Genomic DNA, 22352 nt, shown 5'->3' on the forward strand with positions numbered 1-22352 from the left:
AGAACCCCAGGGAGCCTGCGGGACCAGCAGCAAAGTTGTGTACATGTACGTACCTCAAAAAACACACCCATCGGGCCGAGGCAGAGACTACTGACAGCTAAGCCTACTCCCCACCTGTCTCAGAAAGTTCCAACTGATCTCCAGAGAACTACTGGCTCCTTTCTGGGAGCCGACGTCCCACCTGCGCATACATCCAGGACCCGTGGGAGGCCGTTTAATAGCTCGGCAAGAACAGCTGCCTCTCCTCTCGGATGGGTGGTGTGTGTGTGCGCGCATGTGTGTGTGTGGAACACAGGATAGGTTTTAAATCAAGGCCAGAGTCTAAACCTCTAAATCTGTCAAGACAGCTCCTCCTCGTCGCCCTTTTTTCCTTTTAAAGAAGTCCTGGAGCTTCTCAGTGCAACCTTCTTCTGAAGTTCCAAGCACAATCAGAATAAGCCCAGGATCAGTGCGCCCCAAGGCCAGGTGAACACTCAGCCGCTACTGAGCCCAGTCCGCGGCAGCGCCTGCCTCCCACTCGCTCCACTCCACAAAGTACCTATCAGGACAGAAGGTGCTAGAGGCATCCCCGAGAGGCAAACGCAGCCTCAGGATGCGGGGCCAGGGGCGGAGCAGCCGCCGGGACCCACACACAGCGGTGTACCCCCACGTGGTGGAGGCGGCGTGCCAGACCACTCCGCAGCACGCCCGCCGCCCGGACCAGGTCTCCCTCCTCGAGGGCCACAGAGGCGAGCGCGCTCTTTGCCAGGGTCCGTAGCTGGCGCCCCAGGAAGGGGGCTCAGGCAGGCTGCCGCCCTCCCTGGAGCCCTGACACAGCTGAGGCGGCAGGCAGCGGTGCAGGGCACCTGCACCCCGTGAGGGGGCCCTCCTGGAACGGAAGAGATCTCGTTCCCGCCAGCTGTGAAGTGTCAACCCACGTGTGCCCGGTACCCCCACGTGCCAGCCACCCGAACACGCACACAAGCCCGTGACACATCCCCACTCACAACGCGAAGGAGGCCGAGGAACTTAAGGCCGCACAGCTGGTATCAAGGGTGGAAGGGGGGCCTACAGAGGTGGGGTCTCGGGGCTCTCCCCACATGGCTTGTGCGCCAGCTGCAGAAAGGCCCCAGTCACAAACATTTACTGTCCACAGGCAGCAAAGCCACAACAAATGATTTTCCAGAAACAACCTTCTATCTTGGGCTCTAGTCACTGGGTGCACGGGCTTCTTCGGCACAGGCCACTACTTGTGACCGAGGCCTTCTGAAGTTGACGCTGGCCCAGGGCCCGCAGCCAGGAAGAGGCGACTCTCCGCTCCAACACTTACCACGACAGAGTCATTGTGAGTCAGGTCAACAACCACAGGCTCTAAAGATTCACAGGTCAGGTCCACTATTTCGTCTCCAGCTTCAAAACAAAGCATTTTAACAAGCATTAGGAGAAAAGTAAAGGCACACCGCTCTAAGCATGAAACGATTACAGGTATAAACCTCTGCTAAACCCTACCAAAGGACAGAATGCAGAACCTCAGGACCTGTCCCCTTTCCAGAGGTGACAGCCAATGAATGCCCTTCCAGAATGTTGCTGAGTGGCACTGTGTAGTTTTTACGACTGCACCGAGGGGTGAGGTCTGTGCGCATGCACACCTTTATCCCTGGGGCCTCCCCCCCGCCACACAACCAGGCCTCTGTGTCCCCACCGGCCTCTGCACAGGGGAGGGGCAGTGACCTACCTGGGAGTGCTGGGGACATGTGGGGACAGGACCAGGCATGCTCACCGCAGGGCCTTTCTCTTTGGGATGGACCCACCCACAGACCTTGTCGGGCTCAGCCACACACCCCCATCAGTTACGTTTTCACCTCCATTTAGCTCTCAAGTGGGACAAAGGAGGTATTTACTGATCTGTTAGCACCCCAAAACGCCAAAATGGGCTGGGCCCGTTCCGCAGCTTGCCCTTGAGCCCTAGGATACATGGCAGTGTCCACGTGAGCACAGGACAAAGTGGGAAAAGACACGTCCCAAACAGTTAGCAGCATTTCTGTGCGGCAGGAAGGAGCAAATGGCAGGCGACAACTTCCATTTATATAAACTAAAAAAAGATTTAGGATCATTTTTGCTTCTATTGTTACAGCACTAAGAAGCATGGGAGTAGGATTTTTAGAAGTATTTGTTTGGGGACAGTAACTTGTGATGCATTTAGTATATTCCAACTTGCTTTATTTTCTTATATTAAGAAGTTTCACAGGAATAAAGACCACAATATATGGTTGTATCCAATGTAATTTTTACGAAATGATCTTTCTATAAATTTTTTAATGTTTATTTATTTTTGAGAGAGAGAGGGGGGGGGGAGAGAGGGGGGGGAGAGGGGGGGGGAGAGAGAGAGAGGGGGAGAGAGAGAGAGAGAGGAGTGGGGGAGGAGCAGAGAGAGGGAGACACAGAATCTGAAGCAAGCTCCAGGCTCTGAGCTGTCAGCACTGAGCCCAACTCAGGGCTCGAGCTCATGAACTGTGAGATCATGACCTGAGCTGAAGTCGGACGCTTAACCGACTGAGCCCCCCAGGTGCCCCTGACCTCCTCCTTTTTAAAGAACAGCCCACATACTGATACGCTCTCGGTCACAGAACTGTTTCTGTGTTGATGGACACAATCTATGGCTCCATAAATAGGAGCCGGACTCCAATGGGCAGCTTGTGCACACGGCCCTGTGCACATGCTGAGGTGGCCTGCGGTGAGAGGAGGGCTGGACCAAATAGCAGTCAAGCCTGAGACCCTGAGCCCCTAGAGACCACTCATGTGGTCAGTGTCCTGATCGAGGAGCCTCCGGCGCTAGCCTCTCCTGAATGATGGCAGAGTTCAGATGCAGGGGCATCAACTTTGGGACAGAGGGGAGGGGATGGCAGGGGGGCCAGGGTCTCAGCCTCCAGGCTTTTAGGAATTCACAGAAGTGAAACTCAGGAGCCACAGAGACGATACTGAGAATTTCACTTCTCTGAAGGGCCCATGAAATGTATCTCAAGACAAGCTGCTTCCCTTTACATGTCCGTTTTCTTTTTTTTTTTTTTAATTTTTTTTTAATGTTTATTTATTTTTGAGACAGAGAGAGACAGAGCATGAACGGGGGAGGGTCAGAGAGAGAGGGAGACACAGAATCTGAAGCAGGCTCCAGGCTCTGAGCTGTCAGCACAGAGCCCGACACGGGGCTTGAACTCACGGACCGTGAGATCATGACCTGAGCCGAAGTCGGACGTTTAACCGACTGAGCCACCCAGGCGCCTCTACATGTCAGTTTTCAAGCTTCGCAGTCACGAAATCAATCTTAACACATGCAGAGCACAGGGACTCAACTCAGGCCACTGGCCGTCCCCCTCAGCAGGCAGAAGGGGGGAAAAATCAATCTGGCCTCTGCCTATACCAGCCCACTCCAACACAGGCAGCTGTCAACAGATCTGCCTTCTTGGGAAATTCTGTATCTCAAAGAGAAAGAGAAAAGGAAATCGGAGAACCTCACGAGGCAGAGCAAATTGGAGATGCGGTTTCGAGTCGAAAAGCTGGGCCCAGGGCCGTCTCACCCCCCTGCACGTTCCCAGAAGGTCAGCCCTGCCGAGAGGCCGTCGGAACCCGTGGAGGCCTTCGGATACCGCACAAAGCAGTTCTTGATCCAGTGCGCTTCCGGTTTTGAGCCGCGGCTCAAGTGGCGGAGTCCAGGGTCGCGTAGGTCTTACAGACACACGGACAGAAGCTACCCCTCGTACAGCAAGCGTTCTCTCACAAGCACTGATCTCAGTGACCTCGCGGACAACTGTACGAGCGGTACTAGGAGCACCCCATTTCGGAGGGGGCAGCGGAGGCACGCACAGGTGGTGTGGCTCCCACCAGGCCCCACAGCTGGGAGGCGGCAGTGCTGTACTCACCCACGCACACCGTCCCCCACCAGCACCCCCCCACCCCGCCCCCGGTCACGGCGTCCCTGGCCATCTTACCGCTTTCCACAAGTTCTATGGGCTCTGCTTCCAAGGCCATCTCAGGGGTGGACGCTGCTTCCCGAGTTCGCTTCTGGGCTTGTCTAGAATTTACTGTCCCACCACGACGCTTTCTCTGAGGGTAACCCAGGGAAAGAAACAGTCGCATGAGCTCTGGCTGCTGACACAATTTCCATAACAAGAATAAAAGGTCAACATGGGAATGGCTCAACTCATCAGGAAGAGTAGGAGGCCAGTGAGCCAGCCTGAGGTGGGGGTCCTTTCAAAACCTGACATTCCTATCACTGAATATTTAGAGAGAAATAATACCAAACACGTAGTGAATATGAATTCTACAAAGTAAAACTTCTGTTATATCAAACTATTGGTCTATCCAAAGTACATGCCACACCACTCTATAGAAGCCTCTGATCCAGGTCAAGGCTCGGCCAGAAATCCCTCCTTTTAACCAAAAAAAGTCACAAACCTATCTTCCTTGGATTTGTGTTTGGTCCCATTGAGCCCTCTTTGTTTTTTTCAACCCAAAGGCCCTCAGTTTCCCACATTTCTATCCACTGTGGAAACTGGGTCTTTTCTTTCAAAAACCTTTAACCTTTAGAGTACTATTCAGTATGGTTTACACCCCAACAATCACCCCCAGAGCTCAAAGAATCAAAGTTCCCAGTGGCTGCCCAAGAGCCCTGCCTTCCGGAAAGCTCAGGCTCTCGGCTGGCCTAGCTGCAGTCCATACTCTCTGAACCAGCCTTCTTCTCACACACATCCCTGAGCGCTGGCTTACCAGTAAGCTCCAGCTTTTCTGACCTGGATGGCCCTGAAAGACAGGATGAGAACATGCCCTATACAGCCTGCCTTCCTCAAAAGAGACAGAACTTTTCACCTGACCCTGTCACCTTGTGTTCCCACCCTGCATGGCCCCAACCAATCCTGGCTCCCTGTGTTTTGGGTTCTAACCGGCACTGGGCCCACTATGCTTCAAAATGGGTGAGCTGGGGCAGTCTAAACTTCCTCCTCCCCAGTACCAGCCTTGCAGAGCTGGCACACAGATTAGGTGACAGAGTGCGCAAAGTACTGTGCACAGACACCAGACGCCAACGATACCCTAACTGCTTACGTACCTTACTAAGCATTCTGTCTCTGGAAACTCTGGATGGACTGGACACTGTTGGTGAGATCTGCGCAAGACCTAAGGGAACCCATCACTGGGCCCAACGCTCACTGGCTAGGCAACAGAGAGATGTCTGACTCTTGCTGGGTTCCAACGGCTCCTCAGTAGCAAATGGCAGCTTGAGGAGAGTCAGAAATCAGACGTGGGTTTAGCAATTTTCAGTGGATCTGAGGAGCCATCTCCAGGAGGGCCCGGAGACAAGCCACTGCAATAGTTCAAAATTCTCCAGCGAGGAGTTGCTCTGCCCCTCAAGGGAGCGGACACCCCGGCCTCAGTGGAGTCTACAGGCTTCCCCAGCGGCCACCAGAACACCCAGGGCTGCTTCGTGCCTCTTTCTCTCTGAAGTTGCCCTTGCATTTTCCTTCCTCTGGAAAGAGCCTAGTATTTCTCAGCAGATGCTGGTAAACAGAACCGCCGTGCCCCCCTGCAGCTACCTGTATGGTTTCTGGTCTCCACCGACGGAGGCGGGCAGCAGCCATGGGCCCTGGCCAAGGTCTAGGTGATGGAAAGAACCTATCATGGCTACTGCCGCAATGTGCACGCTCAACGCTCCCCCGCCCCACCCTACACCCCACAGCGGTCCTCTTCCCTGGCAGCTCTTCAAGCCCCTCTGTGCCTGGGCTACCCATTCCTCCCCTCTTCACTCGGCCAGTTCTCACACAGCTTTCAGAACCTATGCAGATGGCACCTCCATGACGAGGAGACCCCTCATCCCGCCAGCACGGCCACATCAGGACCGACCCCTTGTAGGGCTCCCACCTCCTCCTCCAATCGTCCTCACCGGCGGGCAGGCAGCAGGTGGACATCAGCTCAGGGCCAGCCTCAAGAACCCCACGACATTTGCAGAGACTCCACTCTGTCCTATTACTCTCATCGTGGCTCTCCCCCTCCTGGCGAACAGAGAGGCTCAGCCTCCAGTTTAAACTGATCACCTAAGTTATTTACACCGTTCCAAGGGAAGTTTAACCAACTTCTTCACACAATCACAGAAGAGACTATCTATATTGCTCTGTCTGTCCAGATCCTGCCTGGGCAAGGTGTGGGCTTCTTAGAGGAGGCTTAGGACATTGGTTTCCCAACAAGGGAGGGGCAGTGACAATCTGCAGACAAGGGACTCAGGTGGGAAGTCACGTCTGCCTTTTAGGAGGGTGGGCCAGGGAAACAAAGGCCCTTTTGTGTGTAAATACCAAAAGGGCTTGGAGCACACTAGGGACTGGGAGTGGCCAGGAGGAGATGGACATTGGGGGAGGGGCAGCAAAAGGAATCTACAGGATTTCTACTACTGTTCACCCTGGGAGCTGTGGTTGTCTCATCCCGCCCCCACATTCATAGCACCTCTGGAACCTGGAAAGAGAATACGAGGCTGTCTTTTCATATCTGGTCCACCTGATAGGAATTTAGTATCTCAGAAAACAACTGGGTTGAGTTTAGATCAGATGAGCAGCTTTGTCAGCGGGGAATAAACTGCAGAGGGGGACTTTCAGGGAATCCTCTCTGCAGCTCCAGGGGCTCCGGGTGACCCTTGCTTCCACTAAACCAGCACTGCTTCTGAGTCTGATCAAAGCTCTGAACAGTCGTAATGCTGACTTACCGACTTAGGTCACTGAGTGTCAGAAAACTCTGACAAGAGATCATTACCATTATGCCCACACTGGACCAAGAACTACACAAGGGAAGGAAACTGAAGGGAAATGGAAAACTGGGTTGTAAACGATTAAATAAACCAGAGCCCTGGTACAATTCCCACCCCCCACCCCCACTATTACTTCTCAGCCTTGTCTTCAGGACCCCACCCAAGACAACGGACTCCCCAAGACGAGTAGGCTGCACAGCTGCCAGAAGTCCAGCACACATTCTTTTGAGAACAAGGGTTACTCACAGGCACCTTTACGGTACTTCCGTTAATGTGTCATAAGGAATGAGGTAATTGCTCAGCCTTGAAAATAAAATTAAAAATAAATAAATAAATAAAATAAAATCACGTGCTGTTAAAACTCACCGTACTCATGGTGCCCTTTGGCTCCACCCTCCAGAGAAGGATGGGACCTGTGCAGAGCTGGCAGGGAAGGCGACAACTTCTCACACCCACTGGTTACTCATCCTCTTGCTAGCATGGCAATTTGCAGCCAGATATATTTCCGGTATCTCCAAGTCCTGAAAATCAAAGATATCAAGGTGGTGGTAAGTGCTGCCGCCTTTGTCATCAACGAACTCAGTTCAACCCTTTCGCTGAACTTTGCCGGATACTCTACGCAACTCATTTCCTTACTTGCATATTCTTAGGAAGCAAGCATTCTTTTTTTTAATGTTTATTTTGAGAGGAAGAGAATGCACACCAGTGTGCACCAGTGGGGCGGGGGTGGGGGGGGGAGAGAGAGAGAGAGAGAGAGAGAGAGAGAGAGAAGGAGGGAGGGAGGGGAAGGAGAGAGAGAGAGAAGGAGGGAGGGAGGGGAAGGAGAGAGAGAGAGAAGGAGGGAGGGAGAATACCAAGCAGGCTCTGTGCTGGCAGCTCAGAGCCTGACCCGGGGTTCTGATCCCATGAACCGTGAGATCACGAGCTGAGCTGAAATCAAGAGCCTGATGCTTAACGGATTGAGCCCCCAGGCGCCCAGGAAGCAAGCATCCTCACAGAGTACTGGGGGCTCCATCATGCCAAAGTCTGAGATCAGACCCATGTGCTACTGCCTGCTCTCCTTTCTGGCTGCTGAAACCCTTCCCGAGTCCTGTGCTGGCTGCTGTGAAAAGGAAAGAGAATCAGAACCACCACACATGACCTCATGGATGCCTTGCAACCAGGAAGGCACGGAGCTTCTGAGGCCAGTGAAGCCTCTGGCTCTTTCCACAACTTCACTGTCGCCCTCTGGAGGTGCTGATAGTTTAGGACACGAGAGCCACCTGCTGGGATTCCTCCTGCATGCCTAGCTGAGACTTCTGTCGTTGGCAGCAGCTGAATGGGGAAGAACCAAGAAACTGTGGGCTGGGAAGCTAAGCGGGACGTTCCAGGAAAAGCAGAGAAACAGCAAGTGAAGAGGCTGCTAGAGGCTGCTAGGATTTCATTCAGGGCCCTTCCACTGGGAGGCAAGGGAGCAAAGAGAAGCAAATACATGGAGTCTGAGGCCAAGAGTCATCAAGGTTTAAGGGGGCAAAAAGCCAGCTTCTAGTGGGGGAAGCCCTGAGCTCAGGGCAAGGCTGAGGGACGCGGGGAGAATCCAAGCAAAGAGGAGGCTCTGTGGTGGCCCACCCTGGGCCAGAGTGCTCCGGACAAGGACAGGGGTCCTCAAACTTGAGCCTGCCCCTGCCTCACCTGGAAGGCTTCTGAAACCAGAGTCTCTGATTCAACAGGTCTGGGATGGGGCCCAAAATTTTGCATTCCTGCCAAGTTCTGAGGCAGTGCTAATGGTGCTGCTTCAGAGGCCGCACCACAGGAACCACTGGACGAGGAAAAGGCCTTGTAGGTGGAAACACCGAGGCAGCGGGAACCACAAGACCGCTCTCTAATCTGTCCTACCTCCTAACAGGTCTCCCACCAGCACCTCCCTCTAAGACACACAGCTGGCTGCAGCAGTGGGGAGCACATCTGCAGACCCAGGCAGCCTGGATTGGTCATGTGCTTCCAAAGCCCTCCTCATACCTTGGGCAAAGCACCAAACTTTGTGCCCTGTTTCTTTAACTATGAACCAGAGCAGCGCCTCCTGCAACGGGTGTTCGAGGATCCCAGGGGCTAATGGGACTCATCTGCCGCCCCCGGCCCCTCTCTACACCTCGTCTCCCCACCTCGCTCAATGGTCAGTATGGCCCCTGCCCTGGGAACACAGCAGCGAACGGACCCAGGCATCAGCTCCCCGCTGGGGGGTGAGGGCACGCTGGCACTGGCGACGGTTCAGGTGTAACTGAGGTATACGAGCCAGGTGTAAAGAAACACAGGACAAGGACAGATCAGAGGTTTCTCAGCAGCCACCCTACCCCGGGTGTTTTCAACAGAAGCCCCGTTAGAGGAACTGCCCAGCCGGCTGAGCCTCTTTCTCTACTACCTGGTGATCTGCATCTGCCCACGTCCGATTCCCTGGCACCTCATTATCCACTCTGATCCCAGCTGGCCTAGAGGGGTAGCGTCCTCACCGTCACTCTGCGGGGAGACGTGCAGCTGGCACACAGCATGACCGCTCCAGACGGCCCTCAGATGGCCCCCACCCACAGAGGGCCCCCATGCTTCCCAAAGCAACACCCGGCCCAGTAAAGGTAAACCTTGGCTGACACTGCGTTCAGGGCAGAGGCTCTGGCCGGGAGGAAGAGTGCCGTCCTGGTCTGAGCAGAGGGGGAGGCGCCCCAATGGCCTCCAGGGACTCACAAGACCGCCGCACTTTCTGGATTCTAACACATCTGCGTATGTTTCAGATCCTGAGGAGGAGCTTACGTCCGGGGGTACACCATGATGCAGCTGTTTGGGGGGAAGTCACCTACGTCATGGTGTGTCTCAGAACTGAGAAGAATCTTTGATAAAAACGTCACTGACAGGCAAGGAGGGAGATCTGCCTGCTGAGCGACGGCAAATAAAGTAAAGCCCACGCCTGGGCTATTCCCTAAGCCTCTTGCCTCCTACTTGGTTACTTTTTAGACTTTCAAGGATGGTCAAGACCTGTCCTACGGGCTGCCCCAGAGGCACCCCCACCCCCTTGGCCTGCACGTCCCCTCTACTCTCTGAAACCACCTCCCACAGCCCCAGCCCAGCAGTTCATTTCCAATCTCTCCGCTTCTTTTGGAAGAACAATGTTCAGAGAGCACAGGGAGTTGGAAGGCTGGCCTTCGGGAAATCCATCAGAGAACGGAGGTGGGAAGCAGAGGGCACCCAACAGACCAGAGTGCGGGTGTGGAAGTGTACTGTCTGGACGGGGAAGGCAGGGCTCGCAGGAAGGTAGCCTCCACAGCCTACAAAGTGTTCTGGATCCTGCAGGTGATAGAGGCCATCAGAATAAAAGTGAGACTAACAACAGCTGAAGCCCAGACGTTACTTCTAACGTGTGCAAACCACTGTGCTTTCCAAACAGTTTCTGTAATGCTCCCCTCACCCAACAAGGGGGAAGGTACTACTGAGGTTATCGTTTTACACATGAGAGAGCTAAGGATGGTCAGGGATTAAGCAACCTGCCCCAAATCCACAACTACCAAACAGTGGCCTGGATTTAAACCAGGACAGAGTGACACCAGAACCCACACTATTAAATAAATACCATGCCAGAATCAGCTGTCTTTAATTCTAGAAATAATCTGGAAAATGGATGATGTTTTCCAGGTTTTCGAATTCACTATATCCAGAAAGAAAGTCCTTCCAACAATACCAGCACCCCAAGTCAGCAGACGGCCCACGGTCCTTCGGTTCCCAAGGCAGACCGTGAAGTCATTCACATGCCCTCACTCGACTAAGTGCTGTGAGGGCAGGGCGCTGTCTGTCTACTCTGTACCCAGCCTGATCCCTTGTGCAAAGTGGAGTGGTTAATGGTGTCCCTGCCACTAAGACAAGACGGGGGTAGAGCATGACACTGGGCATGGCCAGGAAGGCCAGATGCCAGGAGTTCCTAAAGCTCTGATAGGAGGGTAAGGACCACACATACAAAGGTATCTAGCTGGTTACTTGGCAGGAGTGATGCCATAAAACTGAACCAGAGAAGGGAGAAAGGAAACAGGAGTTGACGGTGGACAGTTTTAGTTTTAGAAATGCTGGATGTGGGATATCCAGGTAGAAAGGTCCAAGGCAGCTGCAAAAACTCAGGAGAGATAACTGGAGTGGAGGCAGAGGTTTTAGACTGTGTTTGAACCTCTAAACACAGGGAGTCAGGTAGAGCAAGAGCTTATAAGCAGAATAAAAAGTCAGAAACAAAGCTTGGAGAGAAGCCGGAGGCATCAGACAAAGCCTGTGTTCCAGGGAGGAAGCAGCAGTCAACAGGCCGGGCGACAGGAAGGTGCTCACCGGTGACCAAGCAAGTGGAGGCCCCAAGTGACAGGAATTACTCAAGAAACAAACCAGGTGGGGGCGGATGTGCAGAAGGGGAGAAGAATGCCTCAGGCAGGGACTGTGTGGGTGGCTGGGGAGGGCAGAAGACAGCAAGGGTGAACGGCCCATCGTGACTTGCCTCTTAACCCACACCTCAAGGGCAGGACAACCGAGGCTTTTCCACAGAGAGCTGCATTTAAAGAGCCTGTCACCCATGTGCTCCGAGGGCCAGCGGGAGGCTAAACCAGTCAGAAAGCAGACAGAGAGGAGGTTAGGAGGCTTAAGATCGCCAGGCAAGAAGACAGCTGTGTGGCTGGGAGGTGGTGGGTGGGAGACAGGACTGCCTGACGGGAGGGAGCTATGGAGGCCAGTACAGACTGAAGGCTCTACTCATTCTGTCCTCATTAGAGATGGGTTTTTTTCCCATGAAGTCATCACTGACACTTCAGAGAATGACACCCCCCCCCATTCTAGTGGGAGTGACACACGTGACCGCGTACCCGATACACGTCTACAGACAAAATGGCTAGAAACAGCCAGGCAGGCAGGAAGCAGTCAGTGTGAGACCAGAGCTGGTCCTCCCATGCCAAGAAAGGGAGAGTCCACAGAGGAGGGGCGGGCCAGGGGTGCACCAGAGACCCAAGTGTAGGTCCACAGGGTGCCCAGGGGAGATCTAGGGATGAGCAGCTCTGTGCAGCCCAGGGTGTGGGAGCCCTCCTTCATACCACCAGGCAGCAGAGGCTGGCACGATTACCCGCAGACATCGGAGACCTAACTCTCCAGGTGGGTTCCACAAGTGCCAGGCCATCTTGGTTCTTCGGTGGCTCCTTGTGCATTTTTCTACGGGGAGACGATGTGCAGACGCATCGGGCCACTCATTCTGTGCGCCAACTACAAGCAGCTCTCACTGTAAACTCATAAATGGCTACTGAGACACACACGCAGTCTCCTGTGGGTATGAATGAGCCAGCCAGGGCAACCTCTTTATGCTGGCGTGGTACAAGCAGAGAGAAAGCAGCACAAATCCTACAGGATTTCATCAGGGAAGCACCCATTTATCAGTGACTAATCGGGTACTGGCTAGTACCAACTGTTTACTCCATATCTCCCCTTTTAAAACCATAAACATATCATTGCCGTGTTATTTTAAGTATTTCCATAAATGGAATTCCAAAAGTAGAACTACGTATGGAACATGTGTTAAAAATCAAGAATGTTTTAAAGAGCATTGTGTACTAACCAACAGCTTTTGTAATTTTGTAAAGAATGTTAAAAAACACCCAAGGCCATTGGCAATGTACCAGTGCCCAGCACAGCCTGCCCTCTTGGGGGGACTGAGCCTGAGCACTAAAAGTTGCCAATAACTGGGGCGCCTGGGTGGCTCAGTAGGTCAAGCCTCCGATTCTTGGTTTCAGCTCAGGTCATGATCTCATGGTTTGTGAGTTCCAGCACTGACAGCCCGGAGCCTGCTTGGGATTGTCTCCCTGTCTCTCTGCCCTTCCCCCACTCCCTCTCTCTCAAAAAAAAGTAAAAAAAAAAACCCAAAAAAACAAAAAAAAAACAAACCCTGCCAATAACTTTCATTTCAAAGCTTTTTTTAAAATTTTGTTTAATGTTTATTTTTGAGAGAGAGACAGACAGACAGACAGACAAAGCACGAGCAGGGAAGGGGCAAAGAGAGGGAGACACAGAATCTGAAGCAGGCTCCAGGCTCTGAGCTGTCAGCACAGAGGCCGATGCAGGGCTCAAACCCATGAACCGCTAGATGACCTGAGCTGAAGTCAGACACTCAACCGACTGAGCCACCCACGCACCCCTCAAAGCTTGTAAGCGAGCTCTACCCGCAATGTGGGGTTTGATCTCATGACCCTGAGATCAAGAGTCACATGCTTTATCCACTGAGTCAGCCAGGAGCACCCCCCTCCCCCCAATTTTTTAAATGGAACCTTGATGACACTGTCACATCAGCAATTGGGCTTCAGTACTTAAGAAAAATATTCGCCTCGGCTGGTTAAGTGTTTGACTCTTGATTTTGGTCAGGTCATGATCTCGAGGGTCATTTCATTTCCAGAGAAGACTTGCTTGGCAGGATGTAGCCAGTCACTCCTGCTTAGGCTTAGAGCAGGCTGAAAAGCCAGCACAGAGGTAATGGGGCAGACCTCTCCCAGTTATTTATTCCTAAAGGAGGCTTAGCAGCCTTGACCACTGGTCTCCCCTGGGGGTTTTGCAGGAGTTAGATGAAAGGATGTGACAGAAAGAGAAAGCACCACACTAGGCTTGGAGAGACAGTAGCTGCTCTTTCCAAATGTATTTTATTACCCTGATGAAGCCATCACCAGCAATCATCAAAGTCTCAGAGGCCTGAAAGGAGCATTAGCACCAAGGACCATCACACCTGCTTGGTGATGTCACCAAGGGAGCTTCTTTCCTCTTCTCCTAACACAGGACCCCTCAAGGACAGCCTTTTGCTTCTACTGGACAAAAAGAAAAAAAGAACAGCTGTCTGGATATAGAGATGGTCTACTTTTGTGATTCAAGCCTCCAGATGCAAAAATCCAAAATTAAGAGTGAAAGTCAGTTTTTCGAAAATCTATGAAGAAACATCAATAAAGAGATTATTGAGCTTTAAAAATAAAATCCAGACACAGGCTCCAACATGGACGAACAATGAAGGCATGCTCAGTAAAAGAAGACACAAAAGGGCAAATAATGTATAATTCCCCTTCTATGAGGCCCTGAGAGCCATCAAATTCAGCAACAGAGAATAAGTAGAATGGTGATTGCCAGGGAAGGGAGGAGGGGGAACAGGAAGTTACTATTTAATGAACACACGAGTTTCTCTCTGGAAAGAGGAGAAAGTTCTGCAGACAGATGGCAGTTGATGGTTGCACAACAGTGTGATGTACTTAATGCCAATGAACACCTGAAAGTGGTTCAAATAATTCACATTATAAAAGGTATGTTTTACCACAACAAAAAAAAAATTAAAGATAAACTTTACATAATACTCTTTTTCTAGACCCTTTGACAGGGTTTAGTCAGTCACTCAGAGGCACTCTGCAGTGGACACAGCCCCAGAAACATCTGTAAGGAATCTGCCTCTAGCAGGACCCTGCGCCTCTCCCATCCAGGCCTGGGACCTCCAGGACACGCCTAGGACCCAAACACAGCCAGTGTAGACCATGGCTCCTCCTCTTCTCCAACAAGCTGTTCCTACAAATTTTTCTATAGCTTTACCTGCAGGATTTTGAACAATTCCCCCAAACACTAGGTTGACCTTTCTGTTGATGAAACCCCTGGGCATGGGGACACCTTCATTCCCCGATAGCCATGGCTGATGAGGTTGCTACCAGTGATTGGTCAGGAAGATATTCACAACTGGGAAGATATTAAAAGATACCACATGCAACCAACTCCTTTGTAGAAGGGTTACTACTCTGGGACGGCAAAGAAGAGAAGCTAAGTGGCTTCTCCACTGATGACCCCTAACCCAATTTTCTTTCAGGCCATGGTGGCCTGGTGATGCAGATAAAGGCAATTCCTGGAGGCCACGAGCAAGGGTTCATAACAAAGGAAACCCAAGGGGCCCCTGGGTGGCTCAGTTAAGAGTCCATTTCTTCATTTCAGCTCAGGTCATGAGCTCACGGTTCATGAGATCAAGCCCTACATCGGGCCCTGCATGGACAGTACAGTGGATGGAGCCTGGTTGGGATTCTCTCTCTCTCTCTCTCTCTCTCTCTCTCTCTCTGTCCCTCCCCTGCTCACACACATGCTCTCTCTAAATAAATAAATAAGCTTTAAAACAACAACAACAACAACAAAAAGAAACCTAAGGATCTATGGATCTATCCTTCCCAAGGTCGAAAAGATACCAGAGGCCGGTGGAGCGTATCAACCTCAGGTGCTGAGGCCATCAACAACTTCCCATTCTTCCCCAGGATCAGGGTCACTGTGGCCATGAAACTCACAGAGGCAGGCGTGCTAGGCCTGTGTGGATGGTGCCTGAACACAGAGCCTGCCAGAAAAAGCCAGCTAGAAGGCTTAGATGCTTCTACTGAATCCTGAACTAATATCCAGTCGAGAAGAGGGTGTGTGAGGAACGAATCTAGTAGTAAAAAAAAGGGCTAAGGTACAGGTCCTGAAGGGGGGCGGGGGTATCGTCAGAAGCTTACAAATTTGATTCTTTGGCTTATACCTATAGCAGGGAGCAGAGGAGCAGTGCCCACTGAGGGAACTCCTTTACTGCATACGTGGGCTGGTCTCAAATAGCACTGCCCCCCTCCTCCGCGAGCTCCTCAGCACAAGTCCTTCCCTTCCACTCAAGGCAGATGCAGCTGTGGGTTGGCTAATGAATGGATGCACGCTGTCACCAAAGAGCTAGCCAAACTCAATCCTCGAGAGACACTAATGTTGGTAGTGGGATCCCATAAACCTGGGTTTATGAGCAGAGGAAGCCCTAATCCAGACCCTCCTCAACTCTCCTTCAACACTCTCCCTAGGAAGTAAAATAGGAAGTCAATAGTCCTTGGCCTCCAGGACAAATGTGGCACCTGGGATGCTTCATAAAGAACAGCAAAGCACCCAACTAATAGATCCAATGCTCTAATAGAGATGGAAAAGGGGTCGGGGAAAGTTAAAAGGCTTCACATGGTAGCTTAAAAAACAAAACAAAACAGGGGCACCTGGGTGGCTCGGTGGGTTAAGCGTCCGACTTCGGCTCAGGTCATGATCTCACGGTCTGTGAGTTCAAGCCCCGCGTCGGGCTCTGTGCTGACAGCTCAGAGCCTGGAGCCTGTTTCGGATCCTGTGTCTCCCTCTCTCTCTGCTCCTCCCCTGTTCATGCTCTGTCTCTCTCTGTCTCAAAAATAAATAAACATTAAAAAAAAAATTAAAAAAAAACAAAAACAAAACAAAACACCCAAAAAACTACCAGGCTCCAAAAGATCCAAGAAGACTGCAAATATTCCCAATCACATCCATCACCTTCACAGAGCCAACCTCCCTTCCCCAACTCACCACTAACCTTTGTGGCCTCATCTGAAGTTACAGACGTGTATTTCTAAAATATACCACACAATACAAAAAACTACACAGCTTATGGGGGGAAAATGAAATTAAGGGTACAACTAAAAAAACTTTGTCAATGTCACATGCACACAAAAGTTAAGAACCTAACAAAAACGGTAGCACAGCTGTACACGTTAAATGGGAAGTGCACATATACAGCTATGGTACTTTACAAGGTTTGCAGTGAGTTAACTGGGAAGTAGGGCGAAATTTTTTAAACGTGAGATGTGCCAGGGCGTGGCTCATAACACAGTCACTGAGAAAGATGTTTGAGGAGAGTGTACTATCTTCGGGCTGCGTGACTTGGTTCAGCTCAGTGCAATTTTCTGTGTTCATCTAGTATCTCTCACAGGTGAAATTATGCACATCAACTCGAATCCCGTAACGTTCAGACTGGTCCCTAAGATTTCAATCCTGTTGGATGGAACTAATCACGCTTCCAAACAAGTGTTCAAAGCACAAGTGGCTGTACTTGGCTCTGGTACCCAGGCTGTCAGTCACCTGCTGCAGGCTCTTCCGTACAGCAGGACCATAATATGATCCATGCTCGTGGTCCTGATCTAACCGCTGCTTCTCCTGCACTCGACATGCTCAATCTGATTCCAAGTCCAATACTTACTGTCCCCTTCTCTTATCATAAACATGCTGATGAAATAAACCGTGACTTTCTTCCACTGAAATAAACTATCAAGCTCACTACATGCCTGAGAGAGAATCCCTTTGAGGTGAAAAGAGGCTGAATTTCTGAGATGGCGGAAATGGAGTCTTACACTGCAAGTAAAAATATATCAGACGCAGGGGCGTCTAAGTGGCTCAGTAGACTAAGTGTCTGACTTCGGCTCAGGTTATGGTTTCATGGTTTATGGGTTCCTGCCCCATGTTAGCTCTGTGCTGACAGCTCAGAGCCTGGAGCCTGCTTTAGATTCTGTGTCTCCCTCTCTCTGCCTCCCCCTGCCCCTGCTCACACTCTCTCTCAACCATAAATAAACATTAAAAAAAAATTTTTTTTTAAATATAGGCACCATCGGGAAACAAAGACTCAAAAACACACCACCATCATGGGAAAAAAGGAAAGAACATCTCTACAAACATAATGGCTAGAAAAGGATCTCAGGTTCATGGGTTCGAGCCTCATGTTGGGTGTACAAATCACTAAAAAAATAAAATAAACATAATTAAAAATACTCCAGGGAAACCTCAGGCTCACAATTTCTCTTTTATGCAAGGAAGCTACTGATAATACTTATTTTGAAACACTTTTAGGCTTTACCTATTCTGCGTGGTACAGTATGAATAACAAACCTAACAGTTCTTATTTATGCCAAAACCTTTCCAAAGGAAATTCTGTAGTACCATTCTCCCACCTAACCTCACGTGTTTTCTCATCACACTTGAAGTCTGACCTTGGGATGCAGCAGTATCTGTGCTCCGGGCCTTCCTTCTCAGAGAGGAAACCTTAAAATGCTTTGCTCTACAATTCCCAAAGCCCTGCTGAGAAACAAGCTGTTTAGGAAAGATAAGTTAGAAGAACATACATGTGAATTATATCTTAATAATAAACAGGAGTCAGCCCCATTATATCTACAGAAGCAACCTCATCCTTCAAAGAGTCCTAATCTGAGGACAGTAAAAGATGGGGGTAAATCATTTCAAAATTAGACACTGACAACATATGCACAAAGAACTCACAAAGTCATTTTTATACAGCATAAAAACCAATCACCTTGTGTATGTATTTGCACTGAGTAGCACCTCAAATCTCTTCCAGAAATTGGTGGGAGTATAAACTACTGGTATAAGTTAGAACTTATATGAACTTTGCAACAGCTTTTTAAGTAAAGAGCCAGTGAAGGATTTGCCACAACTGGCAATCCTGGGCACCAAGCTTGGTTCCCAGTCCCTACCCTGGTCCAAGCAAGCTACCCTTCTCTCTTCCTGGCTGGTCCAGGGGCCAGTAGTCTCACCCCCCTTTCTAAGCCATCCTTCTCACAGCACAGTGGTTTCTCTAAAATGCAAATATAACCATATTACTTCCCTGCTTAGGACTTAATTTAGTAATTTTTCCCACTTGCTCTTAACATAAATTCTGAATTCCTTAACTTGGGGCACACCAAAAACCTTTTGCGAGCCGGTTCCTGCTTCTATCTCCAGTCCCGTCTCTTGTACAATCTGTTATTTCCACCTCAGAGAATTCCTCTCATTCCCTCAAGGGGCTGTACCCCCGAGCAGACAGCCTGGCACACAGGAGACCTCAACGGTGTGCTCAGAATTTTAAAGTACGCGTTCTCAAACGGGGTGAAAAAACTCACTCTTTTCGTGTAAAGCATAAGATACACATACAGTACATAAAAAGACGTATGCTTTATAAAAAGCATTAACATTTCGTGGAGATCAATTAGGAAAACAATATATAAAAGGGGGGAGTTCACTGTAAAAAAAGATTGATAAACACCGCATTAAAGTAAGATTTTTAAATCTGATTTGGAAACTCAAGTTCAGGCAATGCAAAAACCAGCAACACATCCTTCTACTTGAATGTTCCCATTTCACCTCAAGCTCGTAGATAACACTGAACCCAGTATGCCTGCCTACCCATTAAAAAAACACACCCCCCAAAAACCAAAACGATCCCCTTCGGCGTCTCTGTCCGTCATTACCGTGGTCCCCAAACTCCTAGTCACTGAACTCAAAGGCCAGTCCTGCAGCCAGGAAAACGAGGTTCCAGACTAGCCCTGCCGTCGACGGGTTCGCCGACCGTACGACCTTGGGCAGACCGCCTCAGCCTCCCCAACACTTCGGCAGCCGAAGCAGAGCGCAGGGCTGCAGAGCTGAGACCCTACCTCGGGCTGCGAGAACTTGAAGCAGAACGAAGGCACGACTGTGAATGTAGATGGGGACGGACTAGAATAAGACAAAAGCCAAAACCTCCCCCAAACGACTACTGCGGTAAAGTCCAGGCTTCTCCCCGGACGGGTCAAAGGGTGGAAAGCGGAGTACAGGGAGTAAGTACTGCGTTTCGGGTCTCAAGCCTCACCGCGACCCGGATTCCTCCCCAGGCCCCCGGGCCACCAGCGCGCCGGGGATGCGGGCGGGGGTGCAGGCGCCCGAGGGGCGGGGCCGGCCGCGGGCTTCAGCACACGAGCGGTCCCCAGCGACCGGAAGCCGTGGACCCACGGAGCTCAGGCCCAGGTGGGCGCTCCCAAGACCAGCCCCCGCCGCCCCCAGCCCCACGAGGCCCTGCAGGCTCCGCCACGCGGCCCGGGAGGACTGGCAGGCCCACGATGGCGGGGCGGCGGCGCGAGCACACAAAGGAGGCGGCGTCAGCGGGGAACAAAAAGCTGGCCGGGGCCTCCCCTGAACGGCCCTTGCCGCCCTGTCCGCCTCCCCGAGTGACCTTGGGCGCGTCCGCCCCCCACCCCAGCCTCGGTTTCTCCAGCTGCGCTACAACTAAACGCTGGGACCGCAGCCCGCCGGGGCGGCGGAGGCCCTCAGCGAGGCGTTCGTACGTCCGTCGCCTGCGCCGCGCCGGGCTCACGCAGCCACGCGGACAGCTGGGCGGGCTCGCGGGCTCGGGGGAGGCCCGGCCGGGCGTCCGGCCCGAGGGGGGTTGGCTGCGCTCCGGAGGGCCGCCGCGCCGAGGCCTCTGCAGGCCGCGAAGCCGCCCGAACCCCACACCCGCCCGGCTCTGGCCGGCCCCCCCCCCCTCCGTGAAGCCAGGCTTACCTGGAGCCGGTCTGGCCCGGCAGCAGCCAACGCCGACGCAGTCCGGCGAAGAAGCACCTCCGGAAACCACGGAGGAGAAACCCTCCAGCAAGACGCCGCCGCCTCAGCAGCGATCCACTTCCGCTCCGGAGGCCTCGGCTCCACCCCCGGTGCGTTCCCATTGGCCGCCGCTCCTCGTACTCCCGTGGTCTACCGGTGCAGGAGGTATGTTTTCAATTCTATTGGATAAGAAAACCATCTATTACCGCTTTGAAAAGCGCTTCTTTCCGGCTCCGCCCGCGCTCGCGACTCAAGCTCCCGCCTTCCCGCGAGAGAGGCGATCTGCGCCCCCTCGGTGCGCAAGGCCTCTCGGGAGTTGTGGTTTGCAGAGCGGCGGCCGGTTCCGGGCCCTCTGATACCGGGCGGATGCGGCCGGCGGACGGAGCGGAGCTGGGCGTTATTCCAGGCCAGCCGGCCCGCGGCCCGCGTACCGGGCCCACTCCCACCCCGCTTCGGGCCTCAGTTCTCTCTCCTGTGAACGCTCCCGAGCTCTCTGCTATTGGCCAAAACCCGGGCCTGAATCTGCAGGAACTCCAGGGCCCTCGCGACCCGACGTGCCAGGTCGTGGGCCAGCGTCTGGTCCCAGTGTTCCCGGACTGTTTACTAGGCTGGCAGTGAAAACTGGAAGGAAGCACAGCCTGGCCCCTTTGCGGGAACCCGGAGGAGGCACTCAACCAGGACGTCTGGGAGGGCCCCCTGGAGGAAGCGACCTCGGAGCTGGGAACTGAAAGGACTAGAAGGAAGGAGAGAGTTCTCAGAAGAGGTAGCCTGGGTGGGGAGAGAGAGGCTGGCATGTCCAGGAGACTGCAGGCTACCCTTTGTGCGAGGAGCAGAGGTGGGGAGTCGGGGGGTGCGGGGCGGGAGGCAAGAGTCAGACTGTGGAGGACCCAGACGCCAGGTTGAGTCTGGATTATCCCGAGGGCAATGGGTGCGAGGAAAGGAAGGACTGCACCCCCAGAGGAGCACTCTGGCCCACAAAGGGGCCAGGGCCCAAGCAAAGGCCTGGAGCTCCCCCTGGGGCGCCTGGTGCAACTCGGGGGGTTAAGAATACAGGCTCTGGACCCTTCCTGCCGAGTCTGAGTTTGAATGCTCCGTTGTTTTAAGCGCGTTTCAGTCCCCTCACCTGTTATACGGGAATAGTCACTGTACAGTATCTGCCTCACAGGAAGAAGGTGGACGGTTGAAGGGCTCCACACAGACCAGCACAGGTGCATGCCAGGCCCTGAGAGGTGCTGCAGATCAGAACCCGGAGTGAAAAGCCGGTGGTGGATTCCTTGACTTCAGCTTCCAGAACTGCACTTGGACATGGATTTGGCAATAGAAAGCCTAGCTTGTCCCTCCTATTCTGAGAGTACCCAGATCAGGTCATGGCCATCACGTGTGGTCCCTGGACACCCTCAGGCAATGAGGATGTCACTCCAAATGCCTGGGATGGACAGTTTAGTAGGAGGGGGTCTTCTCCCCGGAAGATTGAGTCATGTATGGAAATTAAGCAGATCAAAGCCAGAGCGTTAATGGTTTTGTGTTGAGTTTACAAACAGTCTCTGTTGTTTGATACTCATGTAATTGTAAAGGAATTTGGTATGGTAGGGTATCCAATAAGTCTGATTCTGTGTGAAACATGTTGAGTTTGAAACATACTGATTTTGATAGTGATTCTAAGTTGGAAGGCACAAGACTTTAGTTTGTGATCATAATTGGGATACTAAAGGAAATTTACAAATTTAAGATAAATGAGACCTTAATGTATCTTTAGGAATTTTTATACTTCTTTAATGTTTTTACTATTTATTTTTGAGAGCACCCACACGAGTGGGGGAGGGGCAGTGAGAGAGGGGGGACAGAGGATCCAAAGCAGTGTCTGTACTGTCTGCACGAAGGCTGATGTGGGGCTCCAACAACGAACCGTGAGATCATGACCTGAGCTGAAGTTGGACGCTTAACCAACTGAGCCACCCAGGCGCCCCAGAATTTTTAAATACTTGATAAGGCAGACAACGGAAATGCTAAAAAAAGAAGTTTAGATTCTGCATGTTAAAATGTAATTTAAAATGTTAAAGGAGTGGAACCAACCATACACAGCTAATCAAAATGATAGTTATAGATTTATAGATAAGATTAGTAACTTGAATTTCACAGCCTAAAGAATAGCTAGGGTTTTCTATTTGTAACTTTAATACATCAGGTAGTGTGATGCTGGGAGCATCTGGCTGGCTCGGTTGTAGAACATGTGACTCTTGATCTCAGGGCGATGAGTTTGAACCCCACACTGAATGTGGAGCCTACTTAAAAAAATAGAAAAAGTTGGGGTGCCTGGCTGACTCAGTTGGTTAAACATCTTGACTCTTTAAATTTTTATTATGTTTTACTTTAGAGAGAAAGAGAGTGCAATTGGGGAAGAGGG

At 51.8% G+C, this 22352-nt stretch overlaps 2 protein-coding genes across 14 annotated transcripts in view; one reads left to right on the forward strand and one right to left on the reverse strand.

The window, feature by feature from the left end:
* The window catches only part of RNF4 (ring finger protein 4), a 31256-nt gene extending 11259 nt beyond the window's left edge, over positions 1-19997 (reverse strand). For 2 of the 11 annotated variants that reach the window (XM_042937081.1, XM_042937083.1), the window contains exons 1-4: positions 19910-19997; positions 7130-7284; positions 3966-4080; positions 1310-1389 (exon numbers count right to left, since the gene is read on the reverse strand). In XM_042937081.1, coding sequence (XP_042793015.1) covers positions 1310-1389; positions 3966-4080; positions 7130-7138 — 204 coding nt within the window. In that variant the 5' untranslated portion in view covers positions 7139-7284; positions 19910-19997. The other 9 variants (XM_042937077.1, XM_042937075.1, XM_042937076.1 and 6 more) reach the window with 9 other exon arrangements.
* Positions 19468-21697, forward strand: LOC122218682 (basic proline-rich protein-like). Of its 3 annotated transcripts, none has more exons than XM_042937084.1 (2): positions 19468-20113; positions 21114-21697. In XM_042937084.1, the coding sequence occupies exons 1-2, from the start codon at positions 19468-19470 to the stop codon at positions 21224-21226; spliced, it is 759 nt and encodes a 252-aa protein (XP_042793018.1). In that variant the 3' UTR covers positions 21227-21697. The 3 variants fall into 3 exon arrangements, 1 of the variants encoding a protein (XP_042793018.1); XR_006202055.1 differs by lacking the exon at positions 19468-20113 and adding an exon at positions 20230-20783; XR_006202054.1 differs by lacking the exon at positions 19468-20113 and adding an exon at positions 20230-20711.
* Positions 21698-22352: the final 655 nt, after the last annotated feature.

Source organism: Panthera leo, chromosome B1, assembly GCF_018350215.1.
Source record: "Panthera leo isolate Ple1 chromosome B1, P.leo_Ple1_pat1.1, whole genome shotgun sequence".
NCBI lineage: Eukaryota > Metazoa > Chordata > Mammalia > Carnivora > Felidae > Panthera > Panthera leo.